The sequence below is a fragment of the Zea mays genome, chromosome 1, assembly GCF_902167145.1.
Source record: "Zea mays cultivar B73 chromosome 1, Zm-B73-REFERENCE-NAM-5.0, whole genome shotgun sequence".
NCBI lineage: Eukaryota > Viridiplantae > Streptophyta > Magnoliopsida > Poales > Poaceae > Zea > Zea mays.
In genome coordinates, this window is record NC_050096.1 from 17,502,649 (window position 1) to 17,521,242 (window position 18,594).

The 18,594-nt window shown below is 41.2% G+C and overlaps 2 protein-coding genes and 1 pseudogene across 22 annotated transcripts; 2 read left to right on the top strand and 1 right to left on the bottom strand.

Annotated features, from left to right (window-relative positions):
• Nucleotides 1-1,904: 1,904 nt before the first annotated feature.
• Nucleotides 1,905-6,908, top strand: LOC103631799 (uncharacterized). 21 transcript variants are annotated; one of them, XR_004852922.1, is made up of 8 exons: nucleotides 1,927-2,250; nucleotides 2,551-2,644; nucleotides 2,799-3,238; nucleotides 3,347-3,616; nucleotides 4,743-4,824; nucleotides 5,103-5,274; nucleotides 6,010-6,072; nucleotides 6,166-6,908. XR_004852922.1 is itself a non-coding variant. In XM_008653368.4 (3 exons), exons 1-3 carry the CDS (start codon nucleotides 2,103-2,105, stop codon nucleotides 2,909-2,911), a joined length of 351 nt encoding a protein of 116 aa, XP_008651590.1. In that variant the 5' UTR covers nucleotides 1,941-2,102; the 3' UTR covers nucleotides 2,912-3,239. The 21 variants fall into 21 exon arrangements, 1 of the variants encoding a protein (XP_008651590.1); XR_555479.4 differs by having other exon boundaries at nucleotides 1,912-2,250; nucleotides 3,347-4,824; XR_004852889.1 differs by having other exon boundaries at nucleotides 1,929-2,250; nucleotides 5,980-6,908.
• LOC103631800 (ribosomal protein SA pseudogene) lies at nucleotides 8,050-18,257 on the bottom strand (annotated as a pseudogene).
• LOC100273257 (myosin-like protein) lies at nucleotides 9,809-14,273 on the top strand. Its single transcript, NM_001147699.1, has 6 exons — nucleotides 9,809-10,002; nucleotides 10,922-11,051; nucleotides 11,143-11,203; nucleotides 11,903-11,989; nucleotides 13,042-13,568; nucleotides 13,800-14,273. Exons 5-6 carry the CDS (start codon nucleotides 13,321-13,323, stop codon nucleotides 14,002-14,004), a joined length of 453 nt encoding a protein of 150 aa, NP_001141171.1. The 5' UTR covers nucleotides 9,809-10,002; nucleotides 10,922-11,051; nucleotides 11,143-11,203; nucleotides 11,903-11,989; nucleotides 13,042-13,320; the 3' UTR covers nucleotides 14,005-14,273.

An 18,594-nucleotide genomic window follows, 5' to 3' on the forward strand; every position in this document is an offset into this window, starting at 1 on the left:
TGGTGGTTGAATTGCCCAACACAAATAATTGGACTAACTAGTTTGCTCTAGTCTATAAGTTTTACAGGTGCCAAAGGTTCACAATTAGCCAATAAAAAGACCAATAAAGGGTTCAAACAAAGAGAGCAAAAGACAACCCAAAGGCACCCTGGTCCGGCGCACCGGACTGTCCGGTGTGCCACCGGACAGTGTCCGGTGCACCAGGGCACTCGACTCTGAACTCGCCACCTTCGGGAAAATCAGAGGGCACTCCGCTATAATTCACCGGACTGTCCGGTGAAGCACCGGACAGTGTCCGGTGTCACACCGGACTGCCGGTGTGCCAGCGGAGCAACGACTACTTCGCGCGCAACGGTCGACTGCAACCGCATTCAATGCGCTACAGTGTGCGCCAGAGTCAGAGCACGCGCAGTTGGCGCACCGGACAGTCTACACGACTTGTCTGGTGCACCACCGGACAGCCCAGAGGCCCCACAAGTCAGAGCTCCAACGGTCGAACCCTAACGGCTGGCTGACATGGCTGGCGCACCGGACAGTGTCCGGTGGCGCACCGGACTGTCCGGTGCGCCATCTGACAGCAGTCTTCCAACGGCCATTTTTGGTGGTTGAGGCTATAAATACCCCAACCACCCCACATTCAATGGCATCTAAGTTTTCCATCTTCAACACATTACAAGAGCTATAGCATTCAATTCTATACACTCCAAAGAGATCAAATCCTCTCCCAAGTCCAAATACAACTCCAATCAATAGTGGCTAGTGAGAGAGTGATATTTGTGTTCATTTGAGCTCTTGCGCTTGGATTGCTTCTTTTATTTCTCATTCTTCTTGTGACAAACTCAATTGTAACCGAGGCAAGAGACACCAATTGTGTGGTGGTCCTTGCAGGAACGTTGTGTTCCGTTTGATTGAGAAGAGAAGCTCACTCGGTCTAGGTGACCGCTTGAGAGAGGGAAAGGGTTGAAAGAGACCCGATCTTTGTGACCACCTCAACGGGGAGTAAGTTTGCAAGAACCGAACCTCGGTAAAACAAATCATCGTGTCTTGATCTTTATTTGCTCACGATTTGTTTTGCGCCCTCTCATTCGGACTCGTTCTTATTTCTAACGCTAACCCGGCTTGTAGTTGTGCTTAAGTTTATAAATTTCAGATTCGCCCTATTCACCCCCCTCTAGGCGACTTTCACTGGGCCACCTCTTTGAACGATCGTCGCCCGGGAGGACCAGTGACCTCACCAGAGATGTCCGCTGGAACCGCCTCTAGAGAGACCAGACTCACCTCTGCCCACTGCTGTGCCTTGGACCGGCCAGCCGGCATGAAGGGACGAGCCTGAGGAGACAAGGCTGAGGGGGAACCCGGCGCCACGGGGGAGGGTGAGGTGGTCGCTGGACCCGGAGTGGGCACCGGTGAGAGGCTGGTGGGAAGGGAGGGGAGGGGGCGGGCGCCGAAGCGAAGGAGGAGGGAGAGGGAGGCGGAGAGCCGAGGAGCCATTGCTCTTCACAAAGGAGAGAAATTTCTTTTACTAGGGGGGGCATTTATTTGCACAAATAAAATGCAATTGAGAAAGGGAAGAATTCTTCAAAACTTAGAAATGCTTGTGAAAATTCAATTCTTATACTTTAGGCCAAAAGCAAATCACCTTGAAAAGTTTTTATCAAAAGTTTGCAAAATCAAATGCAAGTGGTGCATATGTGGTCCAAAATGTAAAATATTCAAAATAAATAAAATATTCAAGATCACGTTGAAAACTGCTTTCACATAGTATATTATGAACATCTGAAAGATTGCAAACTAAAGTTTCAATTCCAAAATTTCTATTTGCTTTGATTGTGTTGGCATCAATCACCAAAAGGGAGGGATTGAAAGTGAAATGGCCTTAAACCATTTTCTATATCGATTTTAGTGCTTGATGAACATTACACTCATATGGACTAACTAGTTTGCCAAGACTTTGATTCATATGTAGGGGTGGTACTGGATCACGATCCAAATATTTCTTCATCTGCCTCGGAACCCTAGCTGTGGCACGCACCCAGGTTGTCGTCCTCCCCACCGCACCACCACCACGGCCACTGCTGCGACGATGACGAGGGTGACCGTCGATGCCTGTCTGCTGCCACCTGACCAGTACGGTCGCGTGCCCGTCGACCCGGATCCGTACGCCCAGCTTTCGTGACACCGATGCGGCACCCAAGGAGGGTGCCTCGCGGGGGACCCAGACCTCCACCTCTTCGTCGTCTTCAATGGCTGGTTAGTTCAACTAAGATATTACATGTTTACAGACATGCTCTTTTCCCCCTTTTTCCTATTTAATTTACAAAATACTCAGATCTTTTAGTGAGTGCAATGTTAGCTCACAGTTTAGGGTTTAGGGTTTTCTTTTTGCACATAAGTTGTGGCTCATGAGTTAACATGTTTCTCTCTTCAGCGCTATCTGTGTTAACATGTGTGGTGCACGATGCCTAAATGCTTGCAGTGATAAAAATGTGATAGTTCTCCTCTTGATGACATATTTGTGGTTTCCATAATATGTGTAAATTAAATACAAAGGTAGTGATGTGGCGTCTCTGTTGCTGCAATTGCCAAGTGGATGAAACAGATCGGTGTGAGAGTCATGTCAAGGCCACAACCAACAAAATTGACGGTATGTTCATTTCAATGTACTTGTACCGTCTGTTCATACGTTCATAACTTGTTGCCAGTTACTAAAAATGTGAAACATCCTTATGCTGCTGTATTTGAAATTCCATCTTCTAAAGTCTACAGAAAATTTGATGTTATTGTATCCTTTTCTCCAGGGGTGACGAAGGGTTTGAGGGATTCTGCTACTGCAAAAGTCGAGCCACACGATGATGCTCCCCCTATCGATGTCGATGTTCTATCCTTGGATGATCTGATAAAAAATTGTTGACTTTGGTTCAAGAGCCTTGATAGGTGAAGGTATTTATGGGACATTGTACTATGCAACTCTTGGTAATGTAACAAAAATGACAGTAAAGAAACTTTACTGAAAATGAACCCATTGTCGAGTTCTTGGTCGAGGTTGGTGTTGCCATTGATTATTGATCACGGGGGTTACTACCAAACAATGATGCTTACTTCTGATACCAAGTCTCATTGGTTTCAAGGATGACACATGAAAACTTTGTTGACATGTTGGGGGACCGTATCAAGCGTAATCTTCGCATAGTATCCTACGAATTCGCGACCATGGGTTCTCTCCATGATGTTCTACATGGTATGATTTTGCACATCCTCTGCATCTTGCTGCATAACTCCACAGTTAATTGAACACTATTGTTTCGACTGGTAACTTGCAATATTGTTTTCTAATTCATGTCAATAGGAAGAAAAGTATTTCAAGGTGCTCGACCTGGCCCAACGTTTGGTTGGATGCAGCGAGTGCAAATTGTTGTTGACGCTACAAAAGGACTCGATATTTTCATGGGAAAGTTCATCAGTCCATTGTCCATAGGGATAATAGAACAATTAATATCATCTTGTTTGAAGGCTTCAAGGCAAAGATAGTAGACTTCAGATATGGCTGTCCACTTGCACTTGAACTCACATCAAGCCTTCGGATATCATGCCGCACAATAATAATCCTTTTTTTAAAGTAACTATTTGTGTTACTTAACTTTAGTTGTGCTTTCTGCTTTTGCATGTATTGTCTGATTAGTTTTCGATTAGGACAACAAGTTGGATGGTGTTTGTTTCTTAATTGTGTGATTATTTTTTTAAAAGCATGCCTTTTTATTACTGAAGTTAAGCATAAAAGGAACACATTATGATTTGTTTTCCCCTTCGATAGAATTTCTTATGATGTTAGATGCAGGCAATCTCGTTGTACAAGCAGGTGCTAGAAGCAAACATTTTGTTTGGTCCATAAAGTACGCAAACATTTACTATATTGCAATGTGGTATTAACTATATTCAGTGAAAGCCCCATTTATGTTGGGCAAAGGCTTTGGAACCCCTCCAACACCCAAACCCCTCACCAACGTCACCTCTATGACCAAAAGTAGTAGAGAAAAAAGATTAGGACACTGGCATAACTGCAATGACATATTTTAAATAAAAACTAGAGTCTAAATCCTGCTGAATAGTTGCTTTAGGAACAGCTCTAGGTGCTCAAATGATGCACATTGCCCTTGGTCCTTGTTGTTTTCCTTATAACTCAATAAATGTCAACTTTTTGCTTGTTCCTGAGCTCTAATCACAGCTTGTACAATTAGCTTGGCTAAACTGATTGCCTTGTGTGCAAGGAGGCGTTATTTTTACTAATATCATCATTTAACTATTGCGTGCGTTGGGTTAATTTGGTTCATTGATTCTTTTTCTTTTTTAAGCAATCAAGCTTAAATGATTAGCTTCATAGATTAGGCAATCCGTTCTGAACAAAGTTTTGCAAAAGGCCAACATCACATTGTCATTCTGTCATACACTTCATACAGGAAAGCATTTCGCTAGATCATGTTGCATTCCTTTTTTTGTTTAATTTAAGTTGGCGGCATAGTAGCAGTGCTTTTAGCTGGAGTTTCTGAAATTGCTAAGGCTTCATTTTTCACATGTCCTTTCTTCCACATTTATAGCTATGGAACAAACTGTGTCCTTTCTTCCACGTTTATAAGATTGATTGATTAGCAAAAAAACAAAGAACACTTCAATAAATATATTATATATGCGCTTGTCATGAATTCCCGTTGTATATAATGCCTAAACAGTACTACTTGCTTAATTAGGGCGATGAGGCGGCTAAACTAAATAGAGTGGGGTTAAGTCCCTAATTGCCTTGCCTGCAGTTGACTTGCAACATTTTCCCTGGTGAGTCTGTCAACATTCATGAGTTCAAGTATCCTTTGGGCACAGTTTCTGCATAAAAAATTAGATTGTAGAATAAACTATGGTAAATAACTTAACAGCAGCAAAGCTGAAAAAAGAACATCAGGTGGTAGTGGGACTCATTGTCAATTCCTAGTTGATTGGCATGGATGCCTTGTAGATATATAAGAGCACCACTGTATAAAAGCCGCATATTACCATCAACAACAGTGAGAGTCGGTCACCAGTAAGCTATAACATTTTGGACTTACTAATGACAGGGATGTCCATTTCAAGCCCCACAAGCTCTAGAAGCTTAAAGCCATCCATGTCTGGCATGTGCACATCGCTGATACAAGATCAAACAAGTTCTTGTTTTGACTCAACATGGTCAAGATCACAACAGTCTGATTCATCGTTGTGACTGCAAATACGAAACAATGTGTCTTACAGGTGAGTAGCTATAGCAAAAGCCAGAACAAGAATTTGTACATATTGCATGAGAAACTACCTAACTACTTGTAGTAAAAGCTCCCAAAAAATGCAGCATTCAGTTACATGGTGATAGTGTGATCATCAATTTAGTGCTTAAATATTTTGGCCATTTGATGCAAACAAATCTATGGTTGTGGGCATATAAAAGTATAATCTGCAATAAAACTTAGCAAATGGTTTATCAAGTAGAAATATTTGTTAATGGTAGTAGAATCAAACGAGGTACCTGTTTTTTGGCTGATCTCCATACACAACACTTCTATGAACTTGGCTAGAGAAGAAATAATAATATACAACTGGAGTAGAGAAAAATCCATTAAGATAGAAGCACGGTAAGTTGCAGTTTATGAGTTCAATTCTAAGCAAATAAGAAAACAATGGCAAATCTTGAGCAACGCCAACCTTCAATAAAACCTGGCATCAGCAAGAGGGTATAATAGCAGGGGGCTAGGAACTGTCGGATCCATCTATAGCCTATCCTGCATAAATTTAACAAGTTATTACAATAAACTGGCCAAAAGAATGTAGGCTCGTACAAGGTTGTCTGAATACACTTCCAATCAACTTATATCTAGAAAATATCACTTAGAACTTAGATGATGATAAATATAAAATGTCACACAAATTGTCTGTTTTTTCAACACGAGCATTCTTTCTACTCAGACAAATTTGCAAATGTCATTGAGCACGTAGGTGCAACAGGAGAGCAAGCAAAGCACAAGCAAAAGTGCAAAATTGTCCGAAGTCCAAGTAGAGGTTGCAGTACCCCAAGCAAATGCACGAGTTCCCAACAATTCAAATTAGCACATTGATGCATCATACATTGATCCATTGATGCATCTTCACCAGGAGAGCAGCGGAGTTGATGCGTACCCAAGGTAGCGGAGGAGGATCAGCCATCAGGGTGAGCCTCGTGAGTAGGAAGGTCTCGGCACGGCCCGACCGACTTCGCGACGTGGACCACGGCGTGGAGTGCGCACAACACAACATGCTGACTTGTACTTGTTTTGCTTAAACAATAAACCATTTCTCAATAATTTTCCCATTATACTGCTTATGAAATGTTCATTGTGCACATGATTTCCTGTACATCGGTTAGTGCTTATTTTCAAACGTTAGTACCACTCCTTGTGTTACCATGGTATCAAGATGATGTGAATGGCTATTTATCTTCTCTTCAAATTAGTTATTAGGAACAAAATGAGCTTTAGTGAATAGTTATGTCTTGGATTTTCTCCCCATTCAATAGACTTAGACTTCTCATTGTTCGGCCTCAGCAGCACACCTTGGTGTTTTATCAGGCCTCCAAGCCGTCCCTCCCTCTAGCTGCTTCCCGCCAAGCCTGATGCTCACAAGTTTGCTGTAATTCCTCATGCCAGCTGAGATCTTGCTCTGGAGCAAGTTGTTTGAGATGTCAAGATATCATAGCCGGTGCAGACTGCTGGCGCTTGATGATTGAAAGAAGTTGAAACGGCATGGATGCAGTGCCTTCGTTTGCTACTAGCACAAAGATCTGAACCAAGTATATTTGTATGTATATCAACAAGTTGGTTGCAACTACCTTGTAAATTGATCTATCTTCTTTGGCTGAATGTTTGAGTTTTTTTCGAGCCACAAACACCTGATTTTGAGAGCTATTATTGTGTCAGGTTCCTCCACGTTATCAGAAGTGTTGTTTAATCAATGAAACTAAAAACATTAAGTTCTACATAGTAATCCTACTTATATGTAATAATATCACTAAGCTTCCTAGGTGCGTTGTTACGGAATAAATATGTAATCCTACCTATATGTAATAATACCACTAAGTTCTACATAATAAATATGTAATAATATCAATAAAACAAACACCTGATTTTTTCAGTTTCTTGTTCAGTTCATCAATTGTAACTAGGTGTGTTGTTGCAGAATAAATATGATAAAATACATTGATATGCAAGAACACAAATTATTATTATATACTTTTATTACTATCACTAAAAATGAATGTTTGCATACCTTAAAAGATATAGTAAGGTGCTCGTGTGTTGCTACGACTATCTTATGTTTATATACATATAATTGTTTTGTAAACTAAATTGTTTAAAAGGAATCGACGTTATATGATACGCCCATTCTAATTTTAGAATTCGCATAATTGACAGAGCTGACGTAATCAGATAAGGACATGAACACATAGAAAGTTTCTCCAGTTATATTACCCATCCTCAAAAATTTAAACCAGCAATGATATCATACATACAAAGCAAAAAAAAAGATACCAACATACTTGCAAGAAAAAATCGTAGAAATAAGTAGTCATTGTCTCGTTGCAGTAACAAAGAAATCTAAACCCTAGAGCACCTTGTTGTATCTTTTAAGATATGTAGACCTACACTTTTAGTGATGCTAACAAAACTATAAAATAATAATTAGTGTTTTTATGTATCAATATATTTTCATCATATTAATTCTATAGCAACGCACAGACATATACCTGGTAATTTATTAATTAAGCTAATATCTTAAACATGATGGGTTATATATGCTAAATAATAAAAAGAATAACAAATCCACATAGTATATAATGGATGGTCTTCCCTTTGTATTTAATCAAAATTTAGGTATTACAAACCCTAAAACAAATATTATTTTGGGACAGAGGGAGTACATACATTTCTTGAACTTTACGCCTTTTATACTAGAACGGAGGGAGTATAAACAACATTTTCTCAATCGACAGAAGGCATATCATATAGAAGTAGAACATGGAACCATGAAACGCGATCAACACAAAACAGAAGGGCTACTTATACCACATCTTCACAAGCTCTTTCACAGCAGCAATTTTAAAAAACAAAACAGGGGCGCCAGTTCAACTAAAAAGCCCTAAAACAGAAGTGTTCAAAGCATAGCTAGTTAGCTACAAAAATGTTGTCTGACTTCGGACACACGTACTTTGGAATAATACTGAACTGAAGCCCCAGAAAAAACGTCTGAGTGATGACTCTACGCCTACTCCCAGCCTTGGGCAGTGGGCTGGGCTGCTTGATCCCAACCAGTAGGAGCAATCACAGGAGGAACAGCGCCATCAGCAGGTACAGGGGCCCCAGTTTGATCCCAGCCATCACCGGTAGGAACCGGAGCTGCAACAGAGAATGATAATCCTTCATGTTATCACCACAATGAAATTGCAGAAGAGTAACTCAGTGTAAACTACAATGTTTGTTATAGTGCTTGTCTAAACACAATAATGTCATCTAAATAAGTTTCATACCAAAGATGAGAAAATTCTATAAGCAGGTTACCTGGAGCAGCACCCCATTCAGCACCAGTAGGAGCAACAGATGGCGCAGCCACATCAGCGGTCCACTGGTCACCACCCACCCACTGATCAGCCCCTTGGTAATCAGTGATTGCGGCAAACTCAGGGGCCACGGCAGCTTCCTCCTCCTGTTCCTTTGCTTCCTCTGGATCTCTGTAGAAGAATAGATCAACCTGCAAACAACATTATTGTCATATAAGAATGCAGAGTTTACCAATAAAACCTGGAATCATCACAATGTCATTTTGAACAGCATCATAAGCTAGCATACCATGACTTCCCACTTGTGCCCAGGGAGGATAGTGCCCCTCATCTGCAAAACCATCCTGGCCAAAAGCCAAAACAGGCATCCAATGCTGTTCCTCCCTTTGTTGTTGGCTGGGATGCCGATATCAACATACCGCATGGGAGAGTCAGTGTCGCAGAAAGCAATGGTCGGGATGTTCCCCAGAGCAGACTCCTTGATTGGCTGCAAACAATTACGCATAACTATTAGTTCACCATCACAATGCAGCACCCACTCAATGCATATATTTCTTAAGAACTTTGAAACAAAACTTCTCTTCACCTGGTGGTCAGTCCTTGGGTCAGTAAGGATGAGCAGGCGAGGCTCACTGAAGGAGGTCTGGAGCTGATTGGTGAAGGTACCAGGGGTGTGCCTCCCAGCGATGGCATGGGCGCCAGTGTACTGTGCAAACTTGAGGACAGCACGCTGGCCGTAGGGGCGGGCAGACTGAACGATCATGTCTTGCGGGTTCTCGATGGCAACGATAACTCTTGCCGCGAGCTGGAGCTTCTCCCATGTCTTCCCAAGGTTGATGATGTAGATGCCTGGTAAAAAAATAGTAAAATGAATGCATATCACACCAAACAATTCATCTTGATTTTGAAGCGCTATTAAGCTGCTACCAGGGGCGGATGTACAGTGTTAGTTGTGGTGTCCCATGACACCAATAATTTTTCTAAGTCATGTGTACATTATAAAATTTGACTATGAAGGACACCATAAAAAAAATTAGGACACCATTAGCCATCCCTTCGGCCCATCAACAGGTGGTCGGATGTGGCGTGCGGACGCAACACGCAAGCAGCCCAAAGCATATTTTTTTATTTCTTCCTAGGCTCTCACCGTTTCACGCCTAGCGGCCTGCTCGACCAGTCGACCTGACGACCTCTCGGCCTCGAATACGCGTCTACGGTCTACCCTACTCGCCGCACGCCGCCGCAGACCGCAGACTGCAGTCCGCCACTCGCCGCCAGCCGCCAAGCCCTGCTCGCCGCACGCCGCTGCAGTCTGCAACCATCAGCCAATATCCAGCGCAAATAGCAGAGAACAACAGCGATCCGCGTTCCGCGAGACCAGGATCGCGACGAACGATCAGGTGAAAATTCTTTTCCCTAATCCCCACCAGAATCCCCAACTCGTTTTTTCTCAAGCGGTGCTAATGGCTTTTGCCTTTTGATCTTTATTAATTTTGTTCTTAATATATATATATATATATATATATATATATATATATATATATATATACTACTCTATAAGACAGTAGTGTAGACTCCACACCCGTGGTGCACGGTTCTGCCCCTCTGCTCCGCGATCCTCCCCTCCCCCGCATCGCGTGTTGCCCGCCGTGATTCCCGCCGGCGTGATGGCCATGCTTGCCCTCAGCCGTGACTCCCGCCGCCGTGATTCTAGGACCCGCCATCAGCTCCTTCCTACCGCGATTTCAGCAGTCAGATGCATGGTTGCAACTCTCCATGGAAGGCGACATCCTCCCCTAAACCTCGCCCCGGCTCTCTCCATGGAAGGCGACATCCTCCCCTCGCCACCTCCCCCGACCCCGTCGTGCCTTGCATCCAGGCCACCGCGCGCACCACCCCTCCCCCTCGACTGGTTGCAACTCTGTACCAGGCTATACCAGCAGCAGCAGAGCAAAGAGACAACATGCTTGAGACTTGAGAGAGGAAAGTGACCGGGGTGCCGCTCCGGCCAGGTCAAGGTGAGCCCCCATCCCCTGATCCGACATATCTCCCTATCCTCCCCTCCCCTCATCAGGACGCCGCCTCACCCCCGATCCCCTATTCCACCACCTCTGGATTTTGAATCGATCCACCCCTTCCGCCCCTCTCTTTTGGCGGATCCAATAATGAGCCCCCTTGCACTATCAGATCTTCCTGCCCTCGATCTTCTCTCTAACGGCTGCGTGGATCGGGCAGATCACGCGCTATGATTCACGTCCATCGTATGGTAGACTTGGGGTGAGCTCCGAGCGGAATGATCAACGGTTGGCGATTCTGCAGGTGGTGAAGGAAGTGGGTGCGAAGGAAGTTGGGGCTCGCGTTCGGAAAGCTTTTCAGCCTCTCTTCGCCAAGAAGGAGATTCCGATTTTTGGCGCCCACACGCATGTTGTACAATGGCTTGTTCGTTCTGGTACGCATGGATTTGATTGAGTTCGGTTAGTCGGCTCCTATTTTAGACTCAGTTAATTGGTTTGTTCATTTGGTGATGATTTTGGAGCCAGTTGCAGTATCTTATTCTTGCGGTTTCGGAATGTAATCCAGCTCTGATTCAAGATTTATTAGGTATGGCTTCTTGTTTAATGAGAATTACCTTGCCATATATGAATAGTGAATATTATACTCAAGGATATTGAAGTATGAATGTAATTACTTCTGGTTTGTTTGTTTCTATATATGTGAATTTGCTTACAAATAATTGCTACTCCAGTGGATGATACTGTAATGTGCAGCTTAGGTGGAATTTTGTTGGCATTGTAATTCCAAAATTTCTTTTTTGGATTAATTTGATAGCTTTTGAGATTATTTTATCGTAATATTGTATTGGTGAGCCATGGTTGTATGGTCAAACAGCTTGTCCAATGGATCAAATTATAGAAATGAAGTTGTGCTCTAAATGTATGCAAGCATATTGTTTGTACAAACCATCATTTCATTCAAATGGTTATTGGTTTCTACCTTTCAATGCTTCTTGGGTATTTGGATTGGCAAGCTAGATCATTTCTGCAGATAATACCACTCATTGCCTTTTTTAGCACCCAACTCTTGCCGCACTTTAAAAAGCTACATGTGGCTACACAAAGCTTATTCTGTTAAATTTTAGCTTACAACTAGAATGAGTTGATGCCTGAACCATATATTTCTTTTTCTTCGAATGACTGCCATTTCTATTCTTTTTGTACTAATTGTTGATAACAACATTCCCTACATATCTCTTCTTCATCATTAGCTTAACACTCTCATATTTTTATTAACATTTCCTAGGCTGGAGAGATTATTTCTCGCTTTGAGAAGACAAAGTTTTTGTTGAAATGCTAAAAACTTTTCCAGTGCACCAAAGACTTGGGTCAGGTTTGCTTTCCAAAACACATCAATACAATTTCTTTGAAGGAATAGAAATGAAGTTGTGCTCTCCTTTAACTGGAGAGATTATTTCTCGCTTTGAGAAGACAAAGTTTTTTGTTCACTCTATTGGATTTGGACATCATGATTGGATAGCTTGATATCTGATAACATCTGCTGATTTAATTTAAAGTGTAGTTGCTTTCTCTTTTTTGTGCAAACATTTTTACGGTTGTGCAATTTCTACTGTGCAACCTCCAAACCACATGATTTGTGATTTAGATAATCACACACTAATTTTGTAACCTTTTTTGCACAATCTTTTAAAGATTGTGGAACTTTTACTCTGCAGTAGGTTTTAATGATTTAGATTGTGAGATGTAGTAGGTTTTTTTAGTGTAATCTTTCAATGATTGTGGAATTTCTATTTAGTAGTCAACAAGCCACATGAATTACAAGTGCAACCAATATATAATTATGCACCTTTTTTAAGAACGTGCATGGGCACATGATTTATTTAGAAGGAAGCAGAGAGAACAAGCCCATTGTGCCCCTCTAAACAATGTGTTGGCAGTAGTTACAGTATGTGATTACACAAGGATGGATACAAAGCAACCCAGAGCAAAATAAGAGAACAATGAGAACATCAGCCCAGCAGTAGCGTATCTAGGACCTAGGCTGCGGGGGCTGCAGCCCTGGTCTTGGACAAGAAAAAACCAGTAGAGCTATTTAATAAAAGGTGAAGAAGTTATAAAATTACATAGATTGTTTTATGGTGGCAAACAGCTAAATGAGCTAATCCTTTAATTTATTGCTTTATGAAATACCAGAACTTCTTTTTACCTTAGGTGTGTTTGTACCATGTCATATCATGTTGTTTTGTGTACTGAAATGAAGTCATGCTTGTTTGGAAATGATACGCAGTTTTGCATATCCAGATCCACAGTCACATACTTATGTCATTTCAACTATTCAAGATAGTTTTATTTTTTTATCCCATGTTATTCAAGCATATCCATCCATTCATATGCTGTGGGTCCTCTTCTTTCACACCATTGCAGGCACCATCAGAAAACCACATGGCTCGGCAACCTTGGAGCAATAATGGTCATAGAAATTCCCCTTCAAATTCATTAGATGGAGGAGTTCCTGGACCCATGCCTCTGCTCCCTTTCCAGGACGAACTTGCAGTTGGTTGTTAAGAGATTTGTAGAATTGCTGCTAATAATACTCTTGTGCTAGAGGATATTTTGGGCCTTAGGCAAGAATTAGCTGTCATTGAAGACGAGATCCATATACTTGCCAAACAAACCATTCCTAGACTTCGTGTTGATAATGAAATGGAATACAGGGATATTATCCAGGGAGGCATGAAGTTAGAGGAACATATGCATGCTCTTAAACTTATCAAGGAAGAAGTGTTGGTCCTAAGTTCTGAAAAGATGGAGTTGGAAGCTTTGTGCAAAGAGCTATTTGTGAAGGTTCAGTCATTGTACAGGGAGCTGGAGCAGATCCAATCCGAGAACAAGCAGATACCTGCTATAAGAGAAGGGTTGCATGATATACAAGAGGAGATTTCGAGGGCCAGGTTTGTGTTTTGTGATCTTATGCATGGTGCATTGATGTGGAAAATGTCTCCATAATGTTATGCTTTCGTTACATTTTTTTTGAAAATGTCTCCATATATATTACTAAAGCATGCATGTTTTTAGAATTAAAAATACCAATAATTTCTGCTTTGTTTATCTTTCTAAATGTACCAAGGTTTGTAGGTATTAAACTACTGATAATGCTCCACATGGCTAAAATTCGTTTCTAGGATGGCATACGAGCATGAGAAACGTGCAAAAGTTGAGCTTCTTGAGGAGAGTCAGGCCATAGAGAGTGATTTTATCAACATAAAAATAGAAGCACAGAGATTACGGACAGAGCTGGAGAAGCGGAGGTCTGGTGTGTTCAAGCATCATGCATTTGGCTCATACTATAAAAAGATAGAGCATGGCATTGCATCCTCCAACTGGTAGGTGGGTGTCACAAAGCGTAGCTAAGGGTTTGGTGTCTATCAGAGAAATTAGTCGAACTCAGGAGTCAAGACCAAATGCGTTTGTCTTTCGGATGAGCAGCTGATAGTTATTTGCGAACACATTGCTATTACTATATCTCATTATTAAGTAGGAGTACAAATTGGACGATTGAAAGAAGAATATTATCAATTTGGTCTTTATTGTACTCCTACTTATTTTTTTCTCTCGAGAAGTACTCCTACTTATTTTTAATGGATGTTTTATGTCTTATTATCCACTTCTACACTGTCCTTTGTTTTTCTTAAGATAAATCAACTGCGAGACACTCTTTTGGATGTCTTCATTTTTATGTTGATAAGGACATGAAGCTGGACGACAGCTCTGCTTGCTGCCCAGGAGCTCCGCGTAGCTGCTGCAAGGTCCAGGGGAAGCTGGACCGAGTGATAGGATCTAGGAGCAGCAAGGCACTGATTAGTGAATAGAGGCTGTCGTCCAGCTTTATGCCAATTTCATTTCTATCGTGACTGGTAGTCTAACAAGCAGTTTGGTCCATTATTCATATTGATTAAACTAGCTCCTGTCAGGCACTAAATTATTTGTTAAGACAGTTTTATGCCAATTTCACTTCTTCTCACAAGCACATACAAGATGCCTGTCATGACCGGTAGTCTAAAAAGCATAATCCAAAACAGCGAACTATTTTTTCTCCATGGTTGTGCGATCCGAAAACTAAAACATTTGTTGTCAAACAACGAAGAAAGTATCAGCATGTACGTCGGAAAGCCTCGATTTGCAATTATGTGCCGTCACAGGGTATGAGCACTTAACTATGGTATTATATGTTTCCGTTGCAACGCACGGGCACTCACCTAGTATATATATATTTCTTAATTCTTGTATCGCAGACGCCAGATGATTCCTACAATGGAGCGGTTCTTTAAAAGAAAATTGTCATCAACCAATGATGAACGGACTTCAGAAGGAAATCAAGATGCACCAAACATAAATGTCAGTAGCCATTCTCAGCCTGCCCAACATTCTTTGGTGCTGTCACCAAAAGATGTCAATTTAGATGAACTTCCATATGATCCGGCCGATAGGAGGAGAATCACAGATTATCCTGGGCTTAAGCTGCAAGATCAGATTAGAAGAAGGTACTTGGTTAAAGGTCCTCACAGACCACAACCTAGTTTTAAGTATCCACAAAAAAATCATAGTGGGCAAGCCACGTCGATTTAACCCAGCATGGTTTGATGAGTACAGTTGGATTGAATATAGTGAGAAGGTGGATAGAGCTTTTTGTCTTTACTGCTACTTGTTTAGAGATTGTATTGAAGGTCAGGCCGGAAATGATGCTTTTGTAACAAAAGGTTTCTCTTCCTGGAACAAGAAAGATAGATTAGATGTTCATGCAAGCAAGTTAAATGGTTTTCATAATGCTGCTGTGAAAAGGTGTAACAATTTGCTAAAGCCAGACCAATCAATTATTGTTGGCCTTAATAAGCAGAGAGATGTTGCAAAAGAGGATTATTTTATTCGACTAAGTACCTCCATAAATGCAACTAGGTTCCTACTCCATCAAGGATTAGCATTTCGGGGTCATGATGAATCAGAAACATCTATTAATCGGGGGAATTTTCTAGAGTTGATAAAGCTTTTGGCGGAGCAAAATGAAAAAATATGAAGGTTGTGCTAAGAAATGCTCCTGAAAACCATAAAATGGTGGCTCCATCAATTCAAAAGGACATTGATCAATGCTTTGGAGAGGTAATATTGTTGCATGTTGTTTTTATTTTTGTGATATTGATTGATGCATCAACTAAAAAATGGTTTTACATTTGTGAAGATCATAGTTGAGTCTATCATCAAAGAGATCGGGGGTGATGTGTTTTTCTTATTGGTTGATGAATCTGCTGATGTTTCAGACAAGGAACAAATGGCTGTGGTTTTGCGATATGTCGATAAATGTGGAGTGCTCAAAGAAAGACTAATTGGTGTAGTTCATGTCAATGAGACAACATCTTTATGTCTCAAAACCAACATTGATAAATTATTTGCCAAGTACAAATTGAGTTGGAAACAAGTGAGGGGACAAGGTTATGATGGAGCAAGCAACATGAGAGGTGAGTTCAATGGCTTGAGAGCTTTGGTTTTGAGAGAGTAAATCAGCATATTATTATTATATTCACTGTTTTGCTCACCAACTCCAATTAGTGATAGTGGCTGTGGCTAAAAAGAATGATGACATTAGTGACTTCTTTGACATGATATCTCTCCTTCTTAATGTAGCTGGAGCTTCATGCAAACGGAAGGACATGATTCGAGAAAGTCAACAAGAGTAAAAAATGCAATAGGCACTGGACATATTTGTAGCGGTACAGGATTGAACCAAGAACAATCACTTCAAAGACCTGGAGACACTCGGTGGTGTTCTCATTATAAGACTCTTAAGAGTCTAAACAGTCTATTTCCTTCTGTTATTGAGGTGCTAGATTATGTGGAAAAAGATGGTCCAAATGATAAGAAAAGGAGACAAGCCCGCGAGCTCATAGATTATCTTCAGAATTTTGATTTTGTGTTTCATCTGCAATTGATGTTGATAATATTGGGAAATGCAAATGCTCTATCACTTTGTTTACAAAGGAAAGACCAAGATATATTGGCAGCCATGTTAGAGGTGGAGTCAACGAAGCAAAAAATTCAGAAGCTTAGAGATGATGGATGGGATTCTTTATTGCAAAAAATATATTCCTTTTGTGAAGAACACAATATCCCTCAATTAAATATGGAAGCAGAGTATATTGATTGACATAAACCAAGGAAAAAGTCAAACCGCACAAATTATCAGCACTATAGATGGGACTGTTTTAACCCTGTTATTGATTTGCTACTTATTGAGTTTAATGATTGTTTCAGTGAAACAAATTCCAATCTTATTACTTACATGGCTGCTTTTAGTCCCAAGAATTCTTATGGTGATTTTAAGTTGGAGAGCCTAGTGGAATTAGCTAAGCTTTATCCAGATGACTTTACTTCAGAAGAACTAAAGGATCTTGCTCATGATCTTGAGATCTACATTGATAATGTACAAGCTGATGACAGATTTTCCAACCTGAATACCTTAACCGAACTTGCTAAGCTGATGGTTGATACAAAGAAGCACCTTGCTTTCGGTTTGGTTTATCGACTTTTAAAGTTAGTTCTTGTTCTGCCAGTTGCTACTGCATCCGTGGAGAGGTGTTTTTCAGCAATGAAAATTGTGAAGACAATAATTTGTAATTGTATTGGTAACAATTTTATGAATGATTGCATCATTTGCTTTGTCGAGCCTACCTTCCTAGCTACAATATCAAATAATATTTTGATAGATCGATTTCATAAGATGAATGATCGCAATCGTAGAATGTTTTTATGAGATTATGATAGGTATGTTTCAGTTCCCATGTGAAGAAAAAATTAAATTATATCATGCTATCTATATTTAAATATAGTTTTATAACACGTTGATTTCATCTTTCAGGTTGCTTTTGTATCCTAATTTTGATGTTTGCTTGGAAGCTGGAGCTTTTGAGTCACGGTAATTTATCTACACGGTACTTATTACCGGAGTCTAGATGTATGGACAAATTAATCTAAATTGATTGGATTTTTGAGGTACTTTTTATATACATTGATATAATGATATATCTATTTAAACCTTATTATGTATTATTAGTTGCTCAGAGTTTCTTTAAGAACTACCATTGCTATTAATTTGTCAAAAAAGAATTGCAATTATAGATGGTGACACCATCGTCCTAAAATCCTAGATCCGCCCCTGGCTGCTACACTGCACCACAGTTTACAACTAATCACTAGATTCCCAGTACAAGCCTCATGCTGCCATAGCACTAGCCTTCCGAAAGCTGAATTACTAAGAACATCTCTCTGATGATTACTGCGAACCATCTAAAGCTCATAGAACACACTACAAATACGACGGGACAAGTTCATAGCCCATTCACACAGGATACTCACGCCCGGAACTATAACACTGGGCACCAGCGGCCTCCTTGCTGTCATCTACATGATTCGCATGCGAAGGGGGGGGAGGCAGGGATGCGGGAGTGAAGAAGACACGTACCGTCGGTGCGTCGCTTAAAAACGTAGCGCTCCATCTGGAAATCGCAGTTCTTAGTGCCGAGGTGGACGTCGGCAGCGAGCATCATCTGTATGTCCTGCTCCTTCTGGGACAGCGGGCGCACCGCACCTCCGACTGCTGCCGCCGCCGCCATGGTTGAAGGGGATGTCAGTGATTGGGGCTGGCAGCGCGAACGAAGAGGAGGAGATGGATAGCCGGATCGGGATCAGTGTCTGGAAGTGGCCGCGTTCAAGGGGATGCAATGAGTTATGAGGGGATCTGATAAACCCTAGGAAGCTTCTGCAGAGACTAATGCGCGTTGGGCCGTTGCGAAATATGGGTCATATCTAAAGAGTTTCCCATCTAATCCGTACCATATTTCGGTCCAGCAGTGATGCGCATGCAGCCTGTGCCACCAATCGATTATTTTCTCAATAGTCGGTTGCTCGTGCATTCCGACGACTCACAAC

What these genes read in the sequence shown, in the direction of transcription:
- LOC103631799 (XM_008653368.4), top strand. Translation starts at nt 2,103, where the DNA reads ATGCCTGTCTGCTGCCACCTGACCAGTACGGTCGCGTGCCCGTCGACC. An exon ending in TTCGTCGTCTTCAATGGCTG is followed by an intron (nt 2,251 to 2,554) that starts GTTAGTTCAACT and finishes ATACAAAGGTAG; the next exon opens with TGATGTGGCGTCTCTGTTGC. An exon ending in CACAACCAACAAAATTGACG is followed by an intron (nt 2,645 to 2,798) that starts GTATGTTCATTT and finishes CCTTTTCTCCAG; the next exon opens with GGGTGACGAAGGGTTTGAGG.
- LOC100273257 (NM_001147699.1), top strand. Translation starts at nt 13,321, where the DNA reads ATGGAATACAGGGATATTATCCAGGGAGGCATGAAGTTAGAGGAACAT. An exon ending in GAGGAGATTTCGAGGGCCAG is followed by an intron (nt 13,569 to 13,799) that starts GTTTGTGTTTTG and finishes ATTCGTTTCTAG; the next exon opens with GATGGCATACGAGCATGAGA.